Source organism: Oncorhynchus masou, chromosome 6 (assembly GCF_036934945.1).
Source record: "Oncorhynchus masou masou isolate Uvic2021 chromosome 6, UVic_Omas_1.1, whole genome shotgun sequence".
NCBI lineage: Eukaryota > Metazoa > Chordata > Actinopteri > Salmoniformes > Salmonidae > Oncorhynchus > Oncorhynchus masou.
Window position 1 is genome coordinate 54,932,411 of NC_088217.1, and position 26,658 is coordinate 54,959,068.

Sequence of the window (26,658 nt, forward strand, 5' to 3'; positions counted from 1 at the left end):
GAGTGACAACTTTCCGGGCATTAGCGGACCGTTTAAAATTAATTAATTCTTCCCTCGTCCTGCAAGTGTCAACACGTCAGAAGTGTCCACTTAATTTGAGGGGAGAGGGTAACTATTTTAAGAGTTTGAAACGCAGCCCTCGATTGAGAATCCAAGCGTCGAATACGTACATCCGTGAAAAAGAACGGCCGATATTTTTTTGAGTGTCTGCGCTCAGTGTACAGGAAACCAACACTCCGCCGATTTACAAATAAATATAGCTACGTTTGTTGACAAATTGTTTAACTCAGATGGAGAGCCACAGTGGTGACAACATCCCTGCATCGAAATGCAGCTCAGTGAAATATTACACAACGTTACCCTCCGAGACTACACCAACTGAAGATGGCGAGCATTCTTCCGAGCAAGCTGGTGGTACGGAGACGAGACCGAGAAGTGAAACTTCGACTCAATATATTCCAAAAGCGCGGGGCAACTTACACTTTCAGATACCGAGAAAGAACAAAGAAATGAGAGGTACTTTCTCAATGGCTAAATACTTTTAAAAATTAGCTGTAACAGTTGGCTCCCGAGTGGCGCAGCGGTCCAGGGCACTGCATCTCAGTGCTCGAGGCGTCACAACATACCCTGGTTCGATTCCAGGCTGTATCACAACCGACCGGCTGGGAGTCCCATAGGGTGGCACACAATTGGCCCAGCGTCGTCCGTTATAGGGTATGCCCGTGGTAGACCGTCATTGTAAATAAGACTTTGTTCTTAACTGACTTGCCTGGTTAAATAAAATAAATACTTTAAACGTTAATATGCTAGTTAGCCAGCTGATGTTTTTGGTGCTACTGTTACTGCGAAAGATACCCATGTTGTCTGGAAGCTAACGTTACTTGTAGCGGCAGGTAGCCTAGTGGTTAGAGCGTTGACCGGGTCAAAATCTGTCGTTCTGCCACTGAGCAAGGCAGTTAACCCACTGTTCCCCGGTAGGCCGTTATTGTAAATAGAAAATGAGTTTAACTGAATTGCCTAGTTAAATAAAATACATATTTTACATTCCAATGGCTATATATATTACTTACTTGTAAACAGTGTTTCAGCTGTCAGATCATTAAATTTGACACGGGTCACTGTTCAGGTAGACTATTTAGCATGTTCTTCGTTTGCTTAGTTAGGTCACCTGCTTTTATTGCACCTGGAAGGGAAACATGGTTTACTTGGCCAGGTAGGGAGCTAGATAGCCATTGGAATGTAGAGTTTTGGTGAGCGTTGTGTACAATAAACTTTAGAAGTGTAAGTAGATAGACAGATGTATTGTGTAAAATGTGATATGCAGGTAGATCAGCACACTACTGTCGGCTAGCCTACATATTGCACACTGTTTCTGCAGGCTGATAACAGTGTTAATCTCTCTAGGACAAGGTGATTTTAATCAATATATTTGCCTGTATTCCCCCCCCCCAAAAAAAATATACATTTAAAAAAATGAAATGCTTATGTAAAGCGAAGGTATATCATAAAGAACTGTAAATGCCATAATGATTTGGACGAGGCTGCCGAATCGAGACAAAGGTAAGAATCTCTGGATGAACTTCTTGTTAGCAGTTTTTCATATGTTGTATATTATATATTGTGGTATTTTTTCATTATTATTATTAATTATTTTTTCATCGCCAACCACCAGAACGATAGACAGATCAGGGAGCTACCACTCTCCATGATTGCTGTTGCATATCCTTCCCCACAAACTCTGTTCAACAGGACACAATTTATGCAGATGTGTACATCTCTTGAGCCCCAATGTCGTAAAAGAGTGCACTGCCAAAATGTTCTTGATGGATCTATGAATATTGTAGAGGAAGTGTTATTCATGTCAACCAACACAGATGATACTACATTTCATAATGTGGTTTAATTTGTGTAAGGCCTGCATCCCAGCACATCATACACTGTGGTGCACAGTGGAAGATGTTACCACATTGAGACAGGCTTCCTGTTATTTGAGTCACTTTTGAGAGTGTGGTTTTTCTCACTTCTATAAAAGTAGACTTCACAATGTCTCGTCAGAAATGGCACCCAGTCATATTTTCCTGTTATTTTGGCCAATGTAGCTTTATATAAGCCTAGCATCTGTAGTTGCATTTCTGGGAGAGAGAGAAATGGTTGAAAAAACACTGTCTTGCTAACACAGAGGGGGTGTTCTTTGTGTTGCGTGATGGCTTACCAAGTTTGTTTTTGTGTGTGGGTCAATATTCTGACTGAGCATAGAATAGACTGTGCATTATTTTGTCTCCGAAGACAAACATGTTTAGATTGGGATTTGGGAAAGAACTGAACTGACCGACCTGACTGTCTCTCGTCTCTGTCCCTGTAGCGTTGTTCCAGTATGTGTCCTCAGAGTCCAGGGAGTTTGAGGACATCTTGACTATTCTGTCTTCCAGCTACATAGAAGCCAGCTCCAATGGGACGTTCACATACACCAAGCTAAGAATCGTCCACAGCGAACTGCTGGAGAAGAATGTAAGCAATGCTTTAGGGTGACATTTTCGTGACACAAAAATGCCACTCATCCCCAGCAGCGCTGATGGTTCATCTTTTTGATCGTTGTTTGATTGACAGTTTGTAGAGAAAAGGAGGGAGCTGAAGCTGGATGGGAGGACGGAGAAGGAGCTGGAGGAGACCCACTGTTTCCTGACTGCTGACTCCATCAAGGTGAAGGACATATAGTATCGCCACGTTTATATGTGTATTGAATGTACATATTACGTGTAATGATACTGTTACATGCCTGGTTATAGCTACCATGGATCTGTGAGAATGGACTTCTTGTGGGGCACAGCTGGATCACCGCTCTGGGAAATCCAGCTAAGGGTAAGGTCATCATCCAAGCCATAGTGGGCTATTTAAACCTGAGTGTTGAAGTGTTGGCAGATGCTAGTTTATCTTTGGTGTAGTTATTGTTTGTATGTGTATATAGGGAGATCTAAGCTGAAACTGTTGTGAGGATTATACCTAAGTGTTGTGATATCGTATTGAAAGGTCCCAGCCCAAGTAAAAAATGGTTATGCGGAGGAATAAGACTGAAATGTTTCCGTTGTATCTTCCAGGTGTTTATTTGTCTAAATACTCAGACTTACTGCAGATCAATCCTTTTAACCCTGGAGTCATGGGAGAGATCATCATATTCAAGGTTATCAAGGTAAGAAAACCTTGTTGTCTTTTGTAAAAAAAAAAGTGGTCCGAATATGAATGAAAATAAACAAGCAAATCTCTCTCTCCAACAGGGTAAAGTAAAGAGCATCTATGATAACATGGCTAAGAAGCTTTTGGATCCCACACCCAAGTTTGACAGCCATTCATCGAAGAATGCCAGCATAGTCACATCTCTCACCTCCTATAGTGCCTATGAGCTCACTCAGGTACTGGTACTAACTACATTGCATGTAGAGGTTAGGTCTCTCATTTGGATTATAAGCGATTATTATCCCGGCAATATTTGTAAATATTAAGAGGGAAAATCAAACTAAAATGCACGTGTGGCGTAGAGATTTCTTGTATTTACTGTACGTCTCATTCTGGCCTACCCCCCCCCACACAGCAATACTTCTATGAGTATGACGTTGATGAGCTGAAGGCTCGACCGAGGCATGTGTGTCCCTATGCAGTGGTCTCTTTCCAGTTCAAAGGCAAAGATGCTCCGTTACAAGCCAAGCCCATGGCTCCCCTAAGGTACAGGTCTATGTCAATTATGTATGAGTGTTGATGTAGAAATATCAACCAATCCACAAAATGATTTTGTTTATGTTCTCTAACAGGTCAAACAGCCAAACATCTGTAGGAAGTAAAGGTAATGTCATAATGTGTTATGTGGAAGTAGGATTATGATATTATTACCACGTGTAATTTACATTTTAATCATTGAGCAGATGCTGTCATTCAGAGCAAAGTACCTGGTAAGTACTCTCATGGTGTCCATGTTATCTACTGATGGATGTTTGACTGTCATGCCCTTGTCTGTGTCTACAGGCAGGAGTAAATACATAGTGTGGAGTGGAGAGCTTGTGAATGAGGGTAGAGCAGTGTCCCAGGTCTCCTTCTGCTCCTTCTCTCCCCCCTTCCTGCCTTTCAAACTGTGAGTCATGTGACCTTTTTACATATCAATGTCGACTTGATAATGAAGTCACTATTATTTTTATTGTTAAAAAAATAAAAAATAAATCACAGACACCAAAAACATATGAACAACAATTTACAGACGCACACAAACAACAACTACATCGCCTCTGCCCAGACCCTCATGCTCACATTTCCATCCCTATTGCTTATGTTATTTTTTGCCACATGGCCTTAAATTGTACCAATTTGTTTTTCTTTGTTGCCCTTGCTATTTCAATAAGAAATCACTTGATTTTTCCATTGATTTAATGATGGCAGATTAATTGATTTCCAAGTTTTAAAATAACCTTTTTAAAGATCAGTGATGAGAAGAGAATCGTCCAGCCCATTGGGTATGTCACTACACCCCCATATGCCATGTCTTGAAATATGCAGACAGACGGATTAAAAATATGTTTACATTGCACATTGCATTTGGAAAGTATTCAGACCCCTTCCCTTTTTCCAAATTTTGTTATCTTACAACCTTATTCTAAAATGTATTAAATGATTACTTTTCCTCAATCTACACACAATATCCCATAATGACAAAGCGAAAACAGGTTTAAGAAATGTTAGCAAATGTATTAAACATTAAAAAAACATAAGTATTCAAACCTTTTGCTATGAGACTCAAAATTGAGCTCAGGGGCATCCTGTTTCCATTTATCATCCTTGATGTTTCTACAACTTGATTGGCATCCACCTGTGGTAAATTCAATTGATTGGACATGATTTGGAAAGGCACACACCTGTCTATATAAAGGTCCCACCATTGACAGTGCATGTCAGAGAAAAAAAACAAGCCAAGAGGTCAAAGGAATTATCCATAGAGCTCCGAGACAGGATTGTGTCGAGGCACAGATCTGGAGAAGGGACACCAAAACATTTCTGCAGCATCGAAGGTCCCAAGAACACAGTGGCCTCCACCGTTCTTTAATAGAAGAAGTTTGGAACCACCAAGACTCTTCCTAGAGCTGGCTGGCCGCTCGGCCAAACTGAGCAATTGGGGGAGAATGGCCTTGGTCAGGGAGGTGACCAAGAACCCAATGGTCACTATGACAGAGCTCCAGAGTTCCTCTGTGTAGATGGTAGAACCTTCCAGATGGACAACCATCTCTGCAGTACTCCACCAACCAGGTCTTGAAAGTGGAGTGGCCAGACAGAAGCCACTCCTCAGTAAAAGGCACATGACAGCCCGCTTGGAGTTTGCCAAAAGGCTCCTAAAAGACTGTCAGACAATGAGAAATACGATTCTCTGGTCTGATGAAACCAATAATTAACTCTTTGGCCTGAATGCCAAGCATCACGTCAGGAGGAAGCCAGGCACCATCCTTACGGTGAAGCATGGTGGTGGCAGCATCATGCTGTGGGGTTGTTTTTCAGTGGCAGGGACTGGGAGACTAGTCGGGATCGAGGGAAAGATAAACAGAGCAAAGTACAGAGGTCCTTGATGAAAACTTGCTCCAGAGCGCTCAGGACCTCAGACTGGGGCAAAGGTTCACCTTCTAACAGGACAATGACCCTAAGCACATAGCCAAGGCAACGCAGGAGTGGCTTCAGCACAAGTCTCAATGTCCTTGAGTGGCCCAGCCAGAGCCCGGACTTGGACCCGATCGAGCATCTTTAGAGAGACCTGAAAATAGCTGTGGATCGACACTCCTCATCCAACCTGACCGAGCTTGAGAGGATCTGTAGAGAAGAAAACTCCCCAAATACAGGTGTGCCTGTATTGTAGTGTCATAACGCAAGAAAACTTGAGGCTGTAATCGCTGCCAAAAGTGCTTCAACAAAGTACTGAGTCAATGGTCTGAATACGTATGTAAAAACCTGTTTTTGCTTTGTCATTATGGGGTATAGTGTTTAGATTGATGAGGGATTGGTCCTATTAGTCACATGCATGCGATGCATACATGTTTCATGTAAAGAGGGTTGAGGGAATAGCCTTTCGCTGGAGTAGGGAGTAGAGTGAGACGTCGTGGCCATAAAACTAAAATGCTTGATTGCATTACAAAGCATGAATGTCTCGTGTGCTGTGTAATTGCATGAACTAATTAATGATTGATTGATTGATACAGTATCCTGTATATTGAAATATAGGCCTAAGTTCGTTCCGGTATTAAGACTGAACAGGACGCACTCTTAGGCCTACAGCTCTCGATGGTGCTTATACAAGGAAACTATACAAAGCCTTCTAATGATAGACATGAGTTATTACTATAATGATGATCATAATAGTTGTAATAAGGAGATCAAGAAAAAGGAGGGTAAAGGAGCAAGCTCTGCGTGCATATTATGTATGGCAAACCGGTGTTGTTAGATTACAATATTAATTGTTCTGCCTGTTTGGAACAGTGTAAACAGCAATAAATAAATGAGCAATACCACTGATCTAACTTTTTGTTGTTGTTATACAGCCTTTATTAGACCATAGCAAAGAATAAAGGCAGCTGAACCTGTGAAATTTTGCTGTTGCCATGAGGCTTGGTGCTCACGGAATCAGTAGGCTATTAAACAAACACTCAAACAGGCAACAGAAGCAAGAGCTGTCTTATTTCTGTAGATATATAAATGGATGATTTATAAAGCCAGGCACATTTTAACAATTAGGCTATTGATTATAGACCTAGTTAAGTTGGTTTCCTCTCTCCTCAATTTTCTTAGACAACAAGGCAAAGGCAAGGGCTGTTTCCTTGTCTCTGCTGCTACCTCCGCCACATTGTTCTCCATCCCAATATGCTGGTTAATTGAGCTATTATGCACATAGCAACATAGGGAAAGGCGCCATTTCTACAGCCCACTGAAGATAGTTTGAGAACTGTGGACAGTGACCGTATCGAACGCGGGAGAAAGCACGTTTGTTATAATATTAGATTTTTCTTTTAGTGTTGCGCCATTATTTTTGCATAACTCAAGCATATATCATTTCAGTATTGCATGTCAGAGTGATGGACTGTGCCATCCCCATGGCTTCTGCAAAAGATTAGTCCAGTTAATATTTATTTAACCAGGAAGGACTCATTTGAGATTTGAAATCTCTTTTTCATGAGCATCCTGGCCAAGATAGGCAGCACCAAGTCATTACATAATTACAGACAGACATGAAAAAAAAGTAATCAAGTAAAAAACATAAATTCACAAGAGTATAACAAAATCATAAAACAGCAAATTAAAAACATTAACAGGTCAGGGAATCAGTCAAAATCCTTCATCAGTGATTTAAAAACACCAATTGGGACAAGAGGCTTGGAGGTATTGGAGAGAGGCTCAGTCTTAAATTATTTTCCACACAGTCTGTGCCTTTTCATGCTAGTGAGGGCCGAGAATCCTCTCTCACATAGGCACGTGGTTGCAAAGGGCAACAGCTTCTTAACAGCTTGATTGGCCAAGGCAGAATACTCTGAGTGCAGCCCTATCCAGAAATTTGGCAGTGGCTTCTGATTTAAATGACATTTTCACAGAACCGCTTGTTTCAATTTCGATGAGGCTCTCTTGTTCAGATATCGGTAAGTGGACTGGAGGCAGGGCATGCTTGTGTCAACCGTTTCGGGAAAGTACCTGCGTAGTTGCGCAACCAACTCACTCAGGTGCTTCGCTCTATCACATTTGACATTGTCCGTAAGCTTGAGTTCATTTGCACACAAAAACCATACAATGATGGAAAGACCTGTGTGTTGTCCTTGTTAATGCAGAGAAGAGCTCCAACTTCTTAATCAGCCTCAATTTTGTCCCTCACATTGAATATAGTTGCGGTGAGTACCTGTAATCCTAGATTCAGATCATTCAGGCCAGAAAAGATCACCACCCAGATAGGCCAGTTGTGTGAGAAACTCATCATCATGCAAGCAGTCAGACAAGTGAAAATTATGGTCAGTAAAGAAAACTTTAATCTCGTCTCTCAATTTAAAAAAAACATGTCAATACTTTGCCCCTTGATAACCAACGCACTTCTGTATGCTGTAAAAGTGTTACATGGTCGCTGCCCATATCATTGCATAGTGCAGAAAATACACGAAAGTTCAGGGACATTGCTTTAACAAAGTTAACCATTTTCACTGTAGTGTCCAAAATGTCTTTCAAGCTGTCAGGCATTCCCTTGGCAGCAAGAGCCTCTCGGTAGATGCTGCAGTGTACCCAAGTGGCGTCGAACTGCTTTCATGGCTTTTGCACCATCAGTACAGATACCAACATGAGCAGCAGCTACATTTGGCTACATATGTACTGTTAGTGGAATTCCCGCAAGAGAGTAACGGTTAATGTGATTGGATGTAATTTATTTGACTAGGCTACCTGTTTTTGACATTGTGTTGTTATTTCGCTGAACACTAGATGGTTTAATTAGATTTTTGGCAGTGAAATGAGGCTACTCAGGCGAAGGGGAAAAAACATCACCCAAATGTAAAGCCCCGTTGGAAATTATAAATTGACTGTTTGAAAATGTGAAGAACAAAATGTGTTAATTATTGTTTTTTCCAACTGTGAATCACATTTTTATTTGGCATACCCCTGACGGCATTGCACATACCCCAGTTTGGGAATACCTGCTCTAATAGATTGTCAGTTGGATATGCTCTCCGCAAGGTTTTGTTTATCTTCTTGATCATATGATTTTTTTTTTCTGAATCAAATAAGATTCCCTCAAGGTTGCTCTGATGTCCAAAAGATTTCAAATAAAAATGTTGTGATATGTAACTTTTTTAAGTTGCATGTATTTGAAACTATCTACATTGGTCAGTTCAAATGACTTCTGAGTACTTTCATGGAAATAAATGTATTTCCTGTTACCAAGTCATTTACAGTTTCTATGCCTTTTGTTTTCCATGTGGACCAATTCATTGGTAAATTCTGATGCACCTCGACTAAAGACACATCTTTTTACGTTGTCTATTTTCAAAAGATAAAGTTAAGAACACATGAACAATATTGTTGAAAATGAAACGTATTCTACAAGAACCAATATCATTCCATAAAAACACAACCTTTTGGAACAATCCTTGGATACGTTTCATTTTCAGCAATATTGTTTAGTGTTCTTAACTATGAAGTTGTTAATGTTCTTAGCTTGCCGAGTATGAGATTGCATCCCCCTAAAGTACACTTTAAAGGCATCCCAAATTAGTTGAAGTCAGAAGTTTACATACATTAAAACTTGTTTTTCAACCACTCCACAAATTTCTTGTTAACAAACTATAGTTTTGGCAAGTCAGTTAGGACATCTATTGTGTGCATGACATAAGTCATTTTCCCAACAATTGTTTACAGACAGATTATTTCACTTATAATTCACTGTATCACAATTCCAGTGGTTCAGAAGTTTACATACACTAAGTCAACTGTGCCTTTAAACAGCTTGGAAAATTCCAGAAAATGTCATGGCTTTAGAAGCTTCTGATAAGCTAATTGACATAATTCGAGTCAATTGGAGGTGAACCTGTGGATGTATTTCAAGGCCTACCTTCAAACTCCATGCCTTTTTGCTTGACATCATGGGAAAATCAAAGGAAATCAACCAAGAGAAATAAATAAATTAAGCCTTAATCTATGGGTTTCACATGACTGGGCAGGGCTGCAGCCATGGGTGGTCCTGGGAAGGTGTAGGTCCATCCACCCACTGGAGAGCCAGGCACAGCCAATCAGAATGAGTCTTTCTCCACAACAGTGCTTTATTACAGAAAGAAGGTAACCAGTGTCCTTGTGTGTCCGTTCTAGGCCAGAGAAGCTGGAGCTGGGTCTGGTGATGAGTATGGACCAGGTAACTCAGATGATCCCCTCGGCTCTGTTCTCCTGGAATCTGTACGCAGGCAGCCACCAAGGTACACATTACAAGGGGATCACATTACACAAGTGCTGGAGATCAAATAATATATATGCAGTACTGTATGCTCAGCAAAAAGTAAAAGACTGCATCATCACACTGCGATCTATGCTCCCATGTTGTACGACATGGGTACCTTTTGTCATTCTTACTTGTGACTACACTGGCCACATGTGCTTGTATGCCATCATGCGCATGTTAATGTATGCCATCATGCACATTGATTGATGTTGATAATTTTCACCAGGAGTGATCATGACGCGCATGTTAAAATACCCAAATCGATTGTTAATTTCTGGGCAGGTCGACAAACACATGAACCATTCATGGACATTTAGCTAGCTAGCGGTTGCTACGCGTGTGCAAGCAGTTGCTCCCGACGCCACTTGGGTACACTGCAGCATCTACCGAGAGGCTCTTGCTGCCAAGGGAATGCCTGACATTGGGTTGTTATTTTGCCTGTCATGCATATGGTCCTCTTTTTAGCTAGTTCTTTGTGGAATTTTGACCCGGAGTCATACAAAGTCGTGTTTCTCTACACTGACAATTAATCCAATTTAGATTTCATGTGTCTATACATGTGCCATTTTCTGCGATTTGAAGAAGACTCACTGATACAGGGCTTCAAACGTCTCTAATGGTGTGTGTGTGTGTGTGTGTGTGTATTGTAGTGTTGAAGAGTGGGACACACTGCAGTCTGCTGGAGGTGGTGGATAAGAGCAAGTCAGGAGACTGTCTGGCAGCATTGCTTCAAGGCATGGAGACACAGCGACTGGTAGGTCCAGGTCTAGCACATCTTAATTAGACCAACCCTCCTCCTGGAGAGCTATTGGGAATGCAGGCTTTTTCTCCAGCCCTGCTCTAACACCGCTTCTATGTGCAGGTTCTTGTCCACATGTTGGCTGACAAAGGATTCCTGTTCCTCCTGTCTTCAGTTCAGATGGCCATTCCAACTGGTGAGTCAAATCACTTTACATTTAAGTTGTTCTATGCCTGTGTAGTAACTATGTAATAACTTAGTATTAATGTGTGCCAGTTATTCACTAATTATTTACTATTTTTATTTTTCAGAAAGAAGAGATGGGTTGAAAAAATGCCTTCAAGCGCTATTTGTTTTTCAGGAGTCCAGGGACGTGGCAAAATACAGTTCAAAGTGTCCAACTTCCCAGGAGCCTTTACAGACGTCCTCCCGTGACCCCGCCATGCCCCAGCTGAACAGCTTTGTCCCAGCCCTGCATCACGCCCTGGTCAAGGTGCGCTGCAACCCGCCCGCTGACCTCTCGGCCGGGGTCGAGCGCCAGGCCAGGGACTACCTCAGTGGACTCCACCATGGAAAGGTATAAATGTGTGATTATATGATAATATAAGCATATTGATGACATGTTTTGTGTTTTGACTAGTCAAACTTTTAACTCGATTTTGACTAACCATATGTGGATGTTATTGACATGTGTTTTGTGATGATGCGTTGAATGTTATGTGGTGTTTTACTTTGTACCTTTTTTGTGTGACATGGAGCTTATTTCCATTTAAGAATACAGAAAAGTTTTGTATCATCTCCTCTCTAGCGCCGCCACATCCCCATGACTGAATACGACACCAAGCTGGATGACCGGGGGAAGCTGTTCCCGGCTCCCAAACACCACAAACTCAACATGGAGGGCTACCTGCGCTCCTACATCTACAACCCCAACCTCTACACCATGCCTGTGGTCCAAGCCAAGGAGATGGTAGAGAGTTACTGCACTGTGCCTGATGACAACAGCCCTGTAATAGGCTGGGAGGGCAGTGGAGCCAAGTCAGTGGTAGGGTCAGAGGTAAATCCTTATGGTGCCACTGCTGCCCAGTCCCCGGGGTTCCAGGTCAACCACTCTCCCTCTCAGTTTCCCACTGACGCCAAACCTCAGAAGTTGAAGGAGCTGATTAACCTGATACTGTGTTGGAGGAACACAGAGGGGGACGTCCGGAAGAAGGGAGTGCCGCAGGGAGGACGAAAGCAGGGGGCAGGTGGGTTGGACCCCCGAGGACTGAAGAGGAAGACTGCAGAGAGGACTCTGAACTACCGGAAGAAGGCCTCACAGGAAAGAGGCAGAAGGGATAGGAGAACAGGTATGGAAAGCCTTACTGAGGATTGGCCTTACACGGAACCCAAACTGGCTGCGCGCGTGCGCCATCGTGCGTACATGTATATTGTCCCCCCCACACCAAACGTGATCACGACACGCAGGTTAAAATATCAAAGCAAACTCTGAACCAATTACATTAATTTGCGGACAGGTCAAAAAGCATTAAACATTTATGGCAATTTAGCTAGCTAGCTTGCACTTGCTAGCCTATTTGTCCTATTTAGCTAGATTGCTGTTGCTAGCTAATTTGTCCTGGGAAATAAACATTGAGTTGTTATTTTACCTGAAATGCACAAGGTCCTCTACTCCGACAATTAATCCACAAATAAAACGGTCAACCGAATCGTTTCTAGTCATCTCTCCTCCTAGGCTTTTTATTCTCTTGACTTTCTATTGCGATTGGCAACTTTCATAAATTAGGTGCATTACCACCACTGACCTTGTTTGTCTTTCAGTCACCCACATGGGTATAACCAATGAGGAGATGGCACATGGGTACCTGCTTCTAGAAACCAATGAGGAGATGGGAGAGGCAGTACTTGCAGCGCGATCTGCGTCAGAAATAGAATTGACTTCTATTTTATTTTCTTGGCAATGCAGACTCCCGTTGGCACGCGCGAGCAGTGTGGGTGCAATAATTGAATAACAGAGATTTCTAAATTTATTTTGCAATGCTCGCACACGCGAAGCGAGTGGTTTAGTCAGCCTGTTCAGTATAAGTAGTGGAAACTAGATTAAATTAACTTGAAATCCAGTCCTTCAGATGTTCAATCCAGTTCCTTAAATGTGTTTCATGGATAGTTTGCTGGCTCACCTAGCAAAAGAGATCCACAAAGTGTTAATGCAGTAAATGTCTCTTTTTTTCTCTCTTTCTTTTCTCTCCCTCCCAGCAGCAGCTGCTGAAAAGGGCCAGAGCCCTTCTTGTCTGTCCTCTGTGATGCTGCAGAGTGTTGGTCTGAGAGACGTGGACCTGAGGAGAGACCGCTCAGAGGCTGCTTTCAAGTTGTCTGAGGGGAGAAGAGGAGGAGGAGGATGGTCAAGAGATGGGACAGAGCAGAATAAAGCTCTGCTGTTTGATAGGATGATCAAGCTGGGCCTGCCGCCCAATCAGGACATTGACCTGAGGAAACGACCTTCTGGGGGCCTGCAGGTCAAGGCTGACTTCCTGGAGGTAATAAATCGATAACTTTGTTTCCTAAACCTTTCCTCTGCTCAAGCCATACCACTTAATTGATCTATTCTAGAACCAGTTTAATGACTGTGAAAGTGTGGTAGAACGGCGTTGGAGGGTAAGGCTGACGTTTTACATGCTCCTAACCAACTTATTTATTTTTTATTTTTTTTGCAACTTATTTTTAACTTATTTTGTACATAATGTTGTTGTTACCATATTTAATGACCGAAAATAACTTCTGGACAACAGAACAGCGATTATTCACCACGAACTGGTAGAAGCTTTTTCCTTTAACCCGTCTAGGACTGGGGTTCACTAACGGACCCCCCCCCCTGCAACAGCCAGTGAAAGTGCAGGGCGCCAAATTCAAAACAACTAAAATCTCATAATTAAAATTCCTCAAGCATACATGTATTTTACACCATTTTAAATATAAAATTCTCATTAATCCAGCCACAGTGTCTGATTTCATAAAGGATTTACATCGAAAGCACCACAAACGATTATGTTAGGTCACCACCAAGCCACAGAAAAACACGGCCATTTTTTCCAGTCAAAGAGAGGAGTCACAAAAAGCAGAAAGAGATAAAATGAATCACTAACTTTTGATGATCTTCAGATGACACTCATAGGACTTCATGTTACACAATACATGTACGTTTTGTTTGATAAAGTTCATATATATATATATCAAAAAATCTGAGTTGACATTGGTGCATTACGTTCAGTAGTTCTAAAACATAGATATTGCAGAGAGCCACATCAATTTACAGAAATACTCATAATAAACATTGAAAAAGATGGAACTTTAGATAAACTTCTCCTTAATGCAACCGCTGTGTCAGATAAAAAAAACATGCAATAATCTGAATACAGCCTTTAGACAACAAAGCAGCCAAAAAGATACCCGCCATATTGGGTAGTCAACATTACTCAGAAATAGCATTTTAAATATTCACTTACCTTTGATGATCTTCATCAGAATGCACTCCCAAGAATCCCAGTTCCACCATAAATGTTTTGATTTGTTCGATAATGTCCATCATTTATGTCCAAATATCTTCTTTTGTTAGGGCGTTTGGTAAACAAATCCAAAAGCGCATTCAGGTCGCGCTGAACGTCGGACAAAAAGTTCCAAAAGTTGCGTTACAGCCCGTAGAAACATGTCAACCTAAGTATGGAATCAATCTTTAGGATGTTTAACATAAAACTTCATTAATGTTCCAACCGGACAATTCCTTTGTCTATACAAATGAAGTGGAACCTTTCACGTGAGCGCGCCAGACCGAGGCTGTGGCACTCTGCCAGACCACTCACTCAAAGAGCCCTTATGAGCCCCTCCTTTAGAGTAGAATCCTCAAAACAGGTTCTAAATACTGTTGACATCTAGTGGAAGCCTTGGGACGTGAAACATAACTAATATCACCCTGTATCTTCAATGGGGGCTGAGTTGAAAAACTACAAACCTCAGATTTCCCACTTCAACACCATTATCCCAGAAATTGTCAAAGACTCCATCTACCCTAATCATAGACTCTTCTCTCTGCTACCGCACAGCAAGCGGTACCGGAGCGCAAGTCTAGGTCCAGGAGGCTTCTAAACAGCTTCTACCACCAAGCCATAAGACTCCTGAACATCTAATCAAATGGCTGCGCAGACTATCTGCATTGCCCCCCCCCCTTACACTGCTGCTATTCTGTTTATTATCTATGATAGTCACTTTAATAACTCTACCTACATGTACATATTACCTCAAGTAACCGATACCCCCTGTATATAGCCTCGCTATTATTTTACTACTGCTCTTTAATTATTTGTTACTTTTATTTCTTATTCTTATTTTTTAACTGCATTGTTGGTTAGGGCTTGTAAGTAAGCATTTTACTGTAAGGTCTACACCTATTGTATGTTACAAAGTTTGATTTGAATATGTGTACATAACTTTGTATTGTTCTGTCTCTCTCTCTCTCTGTGTAAGAGCAGACAGCAGGGAGCACGAACAGTCTGGAGGGCTTCAGCCCCAGTTCCAATGGTGAAATGCCCAGAAGATCACAGTCCAAATATCAGGGGGAAGAACAGATGCCATGGGTCCTCATCCCCATCACAGGTATGGACCGTCACTGCACATACAGCAGAACTCGGGCCGGGCAAAAGTTTTACCAATTACGATCACATATCACAAAGTTAAAGCTATATGTTCCCATAGTATATCCCCACAGGTATGGACTATCACATAACACATAGGCTTTCCCTGTAATGTGCACTTGTTCCTTTGAAATATGTTTGAAGAAATGTATGCACATTCAGTACCAGTCAAAGGTTTGGACGCGCCTACTCATTCCAGGGTTTTTCTTTCTTTATACTATTTTCTACATTGTAGAATAATAGGGAAGACATAGAAACTATGAAATTACACATATGGAATCATGTGGTAAGCCAAAAAGTTTAACTAATCAAAATGTTTTATATTTGTAGCCACTTTTTGCCATGATGACAATTTTGCACACTCTTGGCATTCTCTCCACCAGCTTCACCTGGAATGCTTTTCCAGCGGTCTTGAAGGAGTTCCCACATATGCTGAGCATGTGTTGGCTGCTTTTCCTTCACTCTGCAGTCCAACTCATCCCAAACTTTCTCAATTGGGTTGAGGTCGGGAGATTGTGGAGGCCAGGTCATCTGATTCAGAACTCCATCACTCTCCTTCTTGGTCAAATAGCCCTTACACAGCCTGGAGGTGTGTTGGGTCATTGTCCTGTTGCAAAACAAATGATAGTCCCACTAAGCACAAATCAGATGGGATGGAGTATCACTGCAGAATGCTGTGGTAGCCATGCTGGTTAAGTGTGCCTTGAATCCTAAATATATCACTAACAGTGTCACCAGCAAAGCACCATCACACCACCTCCATGCTTCACGGTGGGAACCACACATGTGGAGTTCATCCGTTCACTTACTCTGCGTCTCAAAAAGACGGCGATTGGAACCAAAAATCTCAAATTTGGACTCATCAGACCAAAGGACAGATTTCCACCGGTCTAATGTCCATTGCTCATGTTTCTTGGCCCAAGCAAGTCTCTTCTTATTGGTGTCCTTTAGTAGTGGTTTCTTTGCAGCAATTCCAACCATGAAGGCCTGATTTCATGCAAGTCTCCTCTGAACAGTTGATGTTGAGAAGTGTCTGTTACATGAACTCTGAAGCATTTATTTGGGCTGCAATTTCTGAGGCTGGTAACTCTAATGAACTTATTCTCTGCAGCAGAGGTAACTCTAGGTATTACATTCTGGTGGCGGTCCTCAAGAGAGCCAGTTTCATCATAGTGCTTGATGTTTTTAGCGACTGCACTAGAAGAAACATTTGAAGTTCTTGACATTTTCCGCATTGACTAATCTTCATGTTATAAAAGTAATGGACTGTTGTTTCTCTTTGCTTATTTGAGCTGTTCTTGCCATAATATGGACTTGGTCTCTTACCAAATAGGGCTATCTTTTGTATACCACCTTGTCACAACACAACCGATTGGCTCAAAATCATTAAGAAGGAAAGAAATTCTACAAATTAACTTTTAACAAGGCACATCTGTTAATTGAAATGCATTCCAGGTGACTACCACATGAAGCTGGTTGAGAGAATGCCAAGAGTGTGCAAAGCTGTCATCAAGGCAAAGGGTGGCTACTTTGAAGAATCTCAAATATGAAATATATTTATGATTACTGCATGATTCCATATGTTATTTCATAGTGTTGATGTCTTCACTATTATTCCAGAAAAGCCCTACAATGAGTAGGTGTGTCCAAACCTTTGATTAGTACTGTATATTTTCATTTCTGTGAGATAATTTGGCTGATATGTGAAACTATTATGATATTTACTAATACCTTTTACTCCTGTGCAGGGCTGAAGTCAAACAAGTACTGCCTGAGCGAGAAGGACAACCCTCAGGACCCACGCTTTGTTCCCAAGATCCCCATGGCAAACAGAAGCTACCCCCCCTGTGTCCCGGAACGACGGGAAAGAAGCATCAACTCTACGCTAGAGGAGCTCCCACAGCATAGCCTCAGTACTTCCCTAGCGGTGTCAGAAGAGCCCTACCCCAGTCCCTGCTCTTGCTACAGTCCCATGGAGGATGAGCAGCAATTAGCTAAAACCTCCTGTGACCCCACAGAAATAAGCGGCAACCATAAGACGAGCACAAACCAGAGCTTCTTTCAAATCCCTGGTGCTCCAGCGAGCACCAGGCTACTAGACAAGTGCCGCAGCCCCTCACCTGAGCCAAAGCCAAATGGAGAACCAACCTGTACTATCCCTAACCCTGTGGAGGCTGGGCAGGAACAGGTTGAAGGCAGCACAGGAAAAGTTATATCTGGCGTGGTTGCTGAAGATCCAACCACAATGGATGTTGGACAAGAAGAGGGAGAGGAGGTAGAGGAGGAAGAAAAAAAGTTGGAGGAGGACGATGTGATTGAAGTGGTAGATGAAGAGGTGGAGACGGTTATAAAGCAGACAGAAGAGGTGTCACCACCCTCTCTTGACCTCAGTTCTCCTAAGCAGACTCCCATCCAAAATCCTCCCCCCGTCCAGAAGACTCCTCCCGTCCAGAGGCCTGTGCTGAGCAGAGTGAACTGTGTCCTGGACCAGCAGTTCAGCGACTTCTCTACAGAGATGCAGATCCTCCTGCTCAGAGAGAGTGTCCACTACATCTCCCCCCTGATCTCTAGCCACAGTCCTCCAGGCCATCCCCCCATCCTGTCCTTCTCTGAGTATGTCTCCTTCTACAACTCCTCCCCGCCTATGCATGTCTACGTCAGCTCCCTGAGAGACCGCATGGGCACCGTCATAGACACACAGGAGCAATGGATTCCTAGCATGGTGGCCACTGACTCTCCCCTGGTATTTTCGAACAATAACCACCACCATGCTAGCCACGTTCATAGAACTACTTACAACTGCTACCCTTCTTCTCATGGCCCTGTTTCTCACTCTGTCCCCAGCCCTCACCCTCCGTCCCTGTCTGCCCCTGGTCATGCTAGTTCAGACTCTTACAATTCTCTACCGGTGTCTCATTCTGTCCCCAACTGCCACTCTCCTGCCTCTCCTTCTGGCCCCGGCCTTAACCTTGCTAGTTCAAACACTTACAGTTCTTTATCAGTTTATCAGTTTCCCTCAGCTGTGTCTCAGTTTAATAGTAATAATAACAATAATGTTATTATTCGCTCTTCATCCTTCCCCGGTCCTGGCACTGCCTCTCCTTTTATCCCTCCCCTCTACAACAACCCAGCCCAGACAGAGCTGCCTCTATCTCAGCTGCACTCTAGTCTAGCGCCCCTCCCCATCCAACCACTGGCACTGGGCAACCAGTGGATAACAACAGCGCAAACAACAACAGAGAACCCGGACTCAGACTGCCGAGAGCTACTGGGAACGTGCAAGCCAAGTGCTATGTCAACCATGACAAAGAACACTGACTTAGATGCTCGAGGGCTACGGGGAAAGTGTAAGGCACAAACGAGTGCAATGTTTCAATCAAAAGACCATGTCATAATTGTTGATCCTCCGGTTTCAGAAGCCACCATGGTGGCTCCACATCACCTCACTCAGATGATTGAGAGTTCTTCAGGGGTGGGAGGGCCTTTCCCAAGCTCAGGGCCGGATCCACCTGCACCCATCAGTAGTCTGATTAGCCAGCTGAAACCTGAGCTGTTCAGTAACCTGGTGAAGATTATAAAAGATGTCCAGAAGAACTCTGTCCAGTTCTACATCCACCATATCAAGGTACTAAACATTTGGGGTTCTTGTAAAAAGGGTTTTATAACTACATTTGAATAATTGAATGGGGTGCACACATGCAGTCACACACACCAACCTCTCTTTTTCATTGCATGTTTATGTGCAGTGCCACTGTATGAAAAATACCTTGTTTCTCTCTCTCATTGTCCTACCAGGAGTACCTCCAGAGATTGGGGAACATAGAACACAGTCCTGGGAGTTTCTTGGAAAGAGAGAACCGTTTGGAAAAGTATGGTTCTCATGCAGAACAAGGAAATCACAGCTCACGTTCGTAAGGTACTTGACAACAATATCAGTCATTCCACGAAATGAGTACCTTTTGTGTCCCTTTGATATTTTAAGTAGAAATTGTGCACCGATATTGGATTTTAAATTATGAAGTGCCCTTACTTCAATACATTTTTGAATGAATATAGACTTCTACTTTGAAGAATCTCAAATATAAAATATGTTGATTTGTTTAACACATGATTCCATGTGATATTTCATAGTTTTGATGTCTTCACTATTATTCTACAATGTAGAAAATAGTAAAAATAAAGAAAAACCCTGGAATGAGTAGTTGTCCTAACTTTTGACTGGTACTATGTATACATACATACAGTGAGGGAAGAAAGTATTTGATCCCCTGCTGATTTTGTACATTTGCCCACTGACAAAGAAAGCGTCGGTCTATAATTTTAATGGTAGGTTTATCTGAACAGTGAGAGACAGAATAACAACAACAAAAATCCAGAAAAACGCATGTCAAATGTTATAAATTGATTTGCATTTTAATGAGGGAAATAAGTATTTGACCCCTCTGCAAAACATGACTTAGTACTTGGTAGCAAAACTCTTGTTGGCAGTCATAGAGGTCAGATGTTTCTTGTAGTTGGCCACATCTCAGGGTGGATTTTGTCCCACTCCTCTTTGCAGATCTTCTCCAAGTCATTAAGGTTTCGAGGCTGACGTTTGGCAACTCAAACCTTCAGCTCCCTCCACAGATTTTCTATGGGATTAAGGTCTGGAGACCGGCTAGGCCACTCCAGGACCTTAATGTGCTTCTTCTTGAGCCACTCCTTTGTTGCCTTGGACGTGTGTTTTGGGTCATTGCCATGCTGGAATACCCATCCACGACCCATTTTCAATGCCCTGGCTGAGGGAAGGAGGTTCTCACCCAAGATTTTACGGTACATGGCCCCATCCATCGTCTCTTTGATGCGGTGAAGTTGTCCTGTCCCCTTAGCAGAAAAACACCCCTAAAACATAATGTTTCCACCTCCATGTTTGACGGTGGGGATTGGGTTCTTGGGGTCAGAGGCAGCATTCCTCCTCCTCCAAACACGGCGAGTTGAGTTGATGCCAAAGAGCTCCATTTGTCTCATCTGACCACAACACTTTCACCCAGTTATCCTCTGAATCATTCAGATGTTCATTGGCAAACTTCCGACGGGCATGTATACGTGCTTTCTTGAGCAGGAGGACCTTGCGGGCGCTGCAGGATTTCAGTTCTTCACGGCGTAGTGTGTTACCAATTGTTTTCTTGGTGACTATGGTCCCAGCTGCCTTGAGATCATTGACAAGATCCTCCCGTGTAGTTCTGGGCTGATTCCTCACCGTTCCCATGATCATTGCTACTCCACGAGGTGAGATCTTGCATGGAGCCCCAGGCCGAGGAAGATTGATAGTTATTTTGTGTTTCTTCCATTGCAAATAATCGCACCAACTGTTGTCACCTTCTCACCAAGCTGCTTGGCGATGGTCTTGTAGCCCATTCCAGCCTTGTGTAGGTCTACAATCTTGTCCCTGACATCCTTGGAGAGCTCTTTGGTCTTGGCCATGGTGGAGAGTTTGGAATCTGATTGATTAATTGCTTCTGTGGACAGGTGTCTTTTATACAGTTAACAAACTGAGATTATGAGTACTCCCTTTAAGAGTGTGCTCCTAATCTCAGCTTGTTACCTGTATTAAAGACACCTGGGAGCCAGAAATCTTTCTGATTGAGAGGGGGTCAAATACTTATTTCCCTCATTAAAATACAAATCAATTAATAACATTTTTGACATGTGTTTTTCTGGATTTTTTTGTTGTTATTCTGTCTCTCACCGCTCAAATAAACCTACCATTAAAATTATAGACTGATCATTTATTTGTCAGTGGGCAAACGTACAAAATCAGCAGGGGATCAAATACCTTTCCCCCTCACTGTATATATTTATTAATTTAATGGCACATGAGACACCTGTCTGATTTGCACCTGTCTAAGTGGACTAATCCATTGTGTAGGCCACGTGGATGACACACCTGTATCACCAGAAGTACATTTAGCCTACCGTTAATTCACATAATTTCTCATCTACAATGTTTGTTTGGTTGTGGTCATTTCTGTGAATGCATTCAATATATTATTATTAAGAGTATATTACTGTTCTCATTGTCGGAGTGGACATGTTGTTAGGGGAGCGCACAAGCTATGCTACACTTGTGAGAAACAAGTTTTGGTTTATTTCATTCCATTTACGCGTTTTGTCAATTTTCTTCATTGTCTTTTTGTTTGAAGCGCTCATGTCAGTGTTGTGTATGGACGTGCACCTGATTATGCATAGAAGTAGGCCAAGGCTACCTGGCCTGCGTGCTAATGTTGGCCAATAAATGTGCCCATTTGGGGATCTGATTGTCTGATAGTACCTGCAAAACATGAGTCGCAACGTCAACAGTGAAGAGGCAACTCCGGCACACTGGCCTTCTAGGCAGATTTCCTCTATCCGGTGTCTGTGTTCCTTGGCCAATAAAAAGAAAAGATTAAGATGGGCAAAGGAACACAGACACCGGACAGAGGAAATCTGCCTAGAAGGCCAGCATGCCGGAGTCGCCTCTTCACTGTTGACATTGAGATTGGTGTTTTGCAAGTACTATTTAATTAAGCTGCCAGTTGAGGACTTGTGAGGCATTGGTTTCTCAAACTAAACACTTTATTGTACTTGTCCTCTTACTCAGTTGTGCACCGGGGCCTCCCACTCCTCTTTCTATTCTGGTTAGAGCCAGATTGCGCTGTTCTGTGAAGGGAATATTACTGAGCTTTGTAGGAGATCTAAAGTTTCTTGGCAATTTCTCTCATGGAATAGTCTTCATTTCTCAGAAGAAAGTTCTTTGTTTCTTGCCATTTTGAGCCTGTAATTGAACTCACAAAAGAGGCAAGGTGAAGGAGAGCTTTTTAGGTCAGGAGGATCTTGTAATTAATGCGGTGGGAGACAGGGAGCCAGTGGAGTTCAGAGGATGGGGGTGATATGCTACCAGGATGATTTAGTGTGGGTTAGAAGATGGACTGCTGAGTTTTGAACCATTTGGAGCTTATCGAGGGAGTTTGTGTTAGTGCCGGGGAGTAGTGAGTTGCAAAAGTCTATTCGGGAGAGGAAGCATGGATTAGAGTTTCGGCCGGCAGGACAGGAGAGGGAGGGGCTGACTTTGGCGGATTTGCGTAAGTTGAATAATTTGTTTTTTACAGTCTGACGGATGTGGTGGTTGAGGGATAGGGTCTTAAGGTAGACAAGCATACATATTTCTGTCCAAATACTTTTCACAATTGCCTCATACATCATACAACCTTTGGATTGCTGCCATTGTGGTCTGATTCATCATACCACTGTGGGACAGTGCCGTTGACGACAAAATGTTATCCCTCTTCCTCTTCCTGAGGAGTAGCATGGGGTACACTCCTACCTTGTGGAACCTATCTACCTGGAATCATTAATGACAAAATAACTTCCAGAAACACAACAAATATCAGTCAAATAATGACATTTAGATTTACAGTCTTAAATGAGACAACAACAAATAAGTGCATAGGGCCTATCATTTCCCTAAGCTAGAAATGCAGAAATCTTTTTAATTGAAAACATAATAAAGCTTACCAGCTTGTTTGCTGCATTAACCATGGTTGCATATCTTCCATGTTTCATTGTCTTATTTGCCCATTCATCTGTTGCCTTCATTTTTTGGGCCTCTAACTTGACCTTTAGCTGTATTTTTGCACCACAGAACTGGCACTTCTTTGATGCTCCTCCTATTGCTGTTTTACAACTAGGACACAGCTTACGGCTGGAGCTATTCTGCATGAAAGATGGATACAAACGTGTCTGAAAAAATAGCCCTATACACATAACTTTGACTGATGTTGCACCAGGGAGGTCCACTCTGGCAATGGGGCTTGAATTGCCAAGGAGAACTAGAGATTGTGAGATATAAACTATACTAACAATAGCAATTAATAAAGAGAGTTTGGCCAACTAAGGAGCTGACGACGAGTTCACATTAAACATCAAGCCCCGACCCTTCTCAACCCATTAAAGAAGTGCTATGTGTGTTTTGAAGGTAACGTGGGTTTCAATGACTCAATCACATGGGTCGGATCTGATAATGGACCTCACCTGGTACTTAAACAAAGCCTGAGACTTTAACATTACCCCACATGCCACACTGTAATGTAAAAATGTGCCATACTAACTGTTGTAACCTCGATATAGGCTGCCTGCCATAGCCTCAGGAGCATAGTGCAATGAGTGTCGTTAGTTCACAGATGAAACAGTACCTGGGCCAGTGAGATGTTTACTTATTTTAAGCTACAAATTTTGAATAATCTCCTCCAGTTGGTTGGCATTTTGAAACTACAACCCGGTTTGGTTTTTGAAAACAAAATAAATGGGAAGAAAGATGAATTAATTAAAAGCGAAAAAGTCTCCAGTTACTTAAAATGCAGCCAGAGGATGGATCAAGAGATCTGTATCAAGAGGATGGAGAGAGAGAGCAAGAGAGACGAAAGGTGTCAGCCGTATGTCTGAGTGGTCTGAATAGAAGGGTGGTAGGTGTGAAGGGTCTTTATTTGGAGCTGCAGGGTAAACAGAATAGAACAAGTTTAGAATTGTATTTAGGATGTAGGATGTAGGATACTTATTTTAATAAACATGTTTAATTGAGCATTAAGATGTACAAAAACTACAGGTGATGTACAAAAATGTAAAGAATGTGAATGATGGATAATAAGATGACCATTGGATAGATACACATTCACTGTGGATGGGAGCATTGCTGTCTGGTGAGTCCAATTCATCCATTGTTTGCCGTTTTAGATCTTGTGGAGCAAACAATTGTCTTTAGAAAGGCTTTGAAAAGACAAGTTGAACGAGCTCTATTAGACAGGAGTGTCAAACTCATTCCACAGAGGGAGGAGTGTCTGTGGGTTTTTGGTTTTTCATTTCAATGAACACCTGGACAACCTAACCAGGTGAGCGGAGTTCCTTGGTCATTTTTGACCTTCATTTATCAATCAAGGGTGGTGTCACGACTCCCGCCGAAGTCGGCTCCTCTCCTTGTTCGGGCGGCGATCGACGTCACCGGCTTTCTAGGTATCGCCGCTCCAGTTTCCATTTGTTTTGTCTTGTCGCATACACACCTGGCTTTCATTCCCTAATCATTCTACATGTATTTAGCCCTCTGTTTCCCATCATGTCTTTGTGTGTAATTGTTTGTTTGGTATTGTGGATTATTGTCGGGCGCTTTACTTTTGTCATGTTCCGTGTTTTTGGCATGTTATTGTTTTTAAGTGCTGTGTATTTTGGAACGGAATTAAAGTGCGCCTGTTCACAACACTCTGCTCTCCTGCACCTGACTTTGCCTCCCGTACACCCCTTTTGACAGTTGGAGCAAAAACCTGCAGGCACTCGGACCTCCCATGGTAGGAGTTTGACACATGTAGATTAAAGTAATTAACCACTCAAACTATTTTAATCAGGTGTGTAGATGTTGCCCAGAACAAAACCCCCCGCCCACCATGAAACTCCATTGACTGCCTAGTTTGCTCTAGCTAGTTTGCTCTAGCTAGTTTGCTCTAGCTAGTTTGCTCTAGCTAGTTCGCTGAAAATGTTGAGTAGGCCTATAGCTAAGATGTTCATTGAAAACCTTAACAGATCAGTGAAAATACATAGTGGTTTGAGAAATGTCGTAAAAAGCTAGAAATCAATCTCCATAACATTACATACTTGCGATTACAACCACGTTGTTTTATTGCATACTTCACTTTCCGGGAAAGAGAATGATCGGGTACGTTCCAAGTTGCCTTTGTTGTAGGCATGATGCGCATTTGTGTTGTAGGTCAATATACACAGATTCTGCACAGACTAAGAATATACATTCAAACTACCTGGAAATGCGTATATTTTATTTTTTTATAATCCGAACAACGCATAAAGTAACCTCCCTTGCAGCCGACTGTGTTGACGTGCTGGAACGCGCTCCGCATTACATTGGGTTGAAGTTGTCTATGTATAGTACTGATCTTGGGTCAGTTTTCCGTTATTTTTTCGTACGATTTAGGGAGAGAAAGCAACGTCAGCCGCAAGGGTTTTGATCGGCCAACATATGTTTTGACTGCAATGAGCGCAACAACACCCACACAAAGTGAAATCAAGCATAGAAAACAGTATTTGCCATTGGGATGTAGGCTAAACATTGGAACCGCTCCAATATTATTGTGTAGATATGACTTGGTCTTAAAGCAACCAAACATTTGTTAGTAATTTTTTGCATTTCATTATTACTTTTTTACTTTAGTCTTAATTATATAGTTATTGTTTGTATAGCCTGTATCTGACTACCAGAACCTTAATAATAATCACCATACTTACTTCACAAGCAATTACACTAGTTGACTGCACAGACACATAGTAGGATACTGACACTCACTCCGCGGTGGTCGTGAATGGGTATGAAGGCTGGACAAGTCGGAGTTCTCGGAAATTCCTCGTCCCGAATAGGACGTTTTCACTTGAATGACCCTCCAAGTGGGAAATTAGAAAATAATGTTGCCAATCTTATTGGTTTAAGAATTGTTCCGACTTCAAAAGCACTTGAACACAATCACGTTGGAGTTACAACTTCCCATTTTCCCACGAGAATGTGAAGCCAGTATAATACTGCATTCAAGTGCTAGTCGGTACCAGGAAACTGACATTTCTGACTTGCTAACTGGTTGAACGCGTTACAGTATCCTAAGTATATAACATGATTGACATGACCGTAATTCATTATTTTACATTAACTTGTTTAACATGTAATAAATGCATTGAAGTAAATTGAAATGGGTTATGAAGAAAATCGTGTACGGTTGCCTACACGACAATTGCCTTTCTGATTACAAGTGCACCAGTATACCAAAGTATTAAGCGAAATCAAGCATAGAAAACAGCATTGGCATTAATAAAACCATTTTTTTACGTAACTGTATTTTCTCAACAATTATGATCAGCAAGTCTAAAACGGTGCATATGCATACGACACATTATAAAACAAAGACAACATTTATGTATATTCACAACGTTGAATTAGCCATAAAAAATAACAAAATTAAATAGACTATCGCGTCTATGGTTGTTACAAATTTAACCAGTAGGCGTTTGCATCTTTTTGCACGAATTTAGAAACATATAAATTCGTGTCTTTTCTCACGAATTAAGCCACACAAAAACGCACGAAATATGCTGAAATGCATTATGTACATATATGCACGAATTGAATGTGAGACTGTTGCAACTACAGACGACATTTAAAAAAAACGTTGAGGTCCCTCAAACAGCAAATA

At 42.1% G+C, this 26,658-nt stretch overlaps 1 protein-coding gene across 4 annotated transcripts; it reads left to right on the plus strand.

Annotated features, from left to right (window-relative positions):
• Positions 1-160: 160 nt before the first annotated feature.
• LOC135542301 (protein TASOR-like) lies at positions 161-21,754 on the plus strand. Of its 4 annotated transcripts, none has more exons than XM_064969176.1 (18): positions 173-516; positions 2,363-2,508; positions 2,608-2,700; positions 2,787-2,859; positions 3,096-3,187; positions 3,273-3,407; positions 3,587-3,717; positions 3,804-3,835; positions 4,015-4,120; positions 9,853-9,956; positions 10,630-10,733; positions 10,842-10,914; positions 11,030-11,295; positions 11,527-12,067; positions 12,975-13,255; positions 15,242-15,365; positions 17,152-19,028; positions 19,199-21,754. In XM_064969176.1, the coding sequence occupies exons 1-18, from the start codon at positions 291-293 to the stop codon at positions 19,316-19,318; spliced, it is 4,524 nt and encodes a 1,507-aa protein (XP_064825248.1). In that variant the 5' UTR covers positions 173-290; the 3' UTR covers positions 19,319-21,754. The 4 variants fall into 4 exon arrangements, with proteins under 4 accessions (XP_064825251.1, XP_064825248.1, XP_064825249.1 ...); XM_064969177.1 differs by having other exon boundaries at positions 174-516; positions 12,978-13,255; XM_064969178.1 differs by lacking the exon at positions 173-516 and adding an exon at positions 565-1,560.
• Positions 21,755-26,658: the final 4,904 nt, after the last annotated feature.

Coding starts and splice junctions, on each gene's coding strand:
- LOC135542301 (XM_064969176.1), top strand. CDS start 291: ATGGAGAGCCACAGTGGTGACAACATCCCTGCATCGAAATGCAGCTCA. Junction 3,188..3,272: donor TCATATTCAAGGTTATCAAG/GTAAGAAAACCT, acceptor TCTCTCCAACAG/GGTAAAGTAAAGAGCATCTA. Junction 3,718..3,803: donor AAGCCCATGGCTCCCCTAAG/GTACAGGTCTAT, acceptor GTTCTCTAACAG/GTCAAACAGCCAAACATCTG.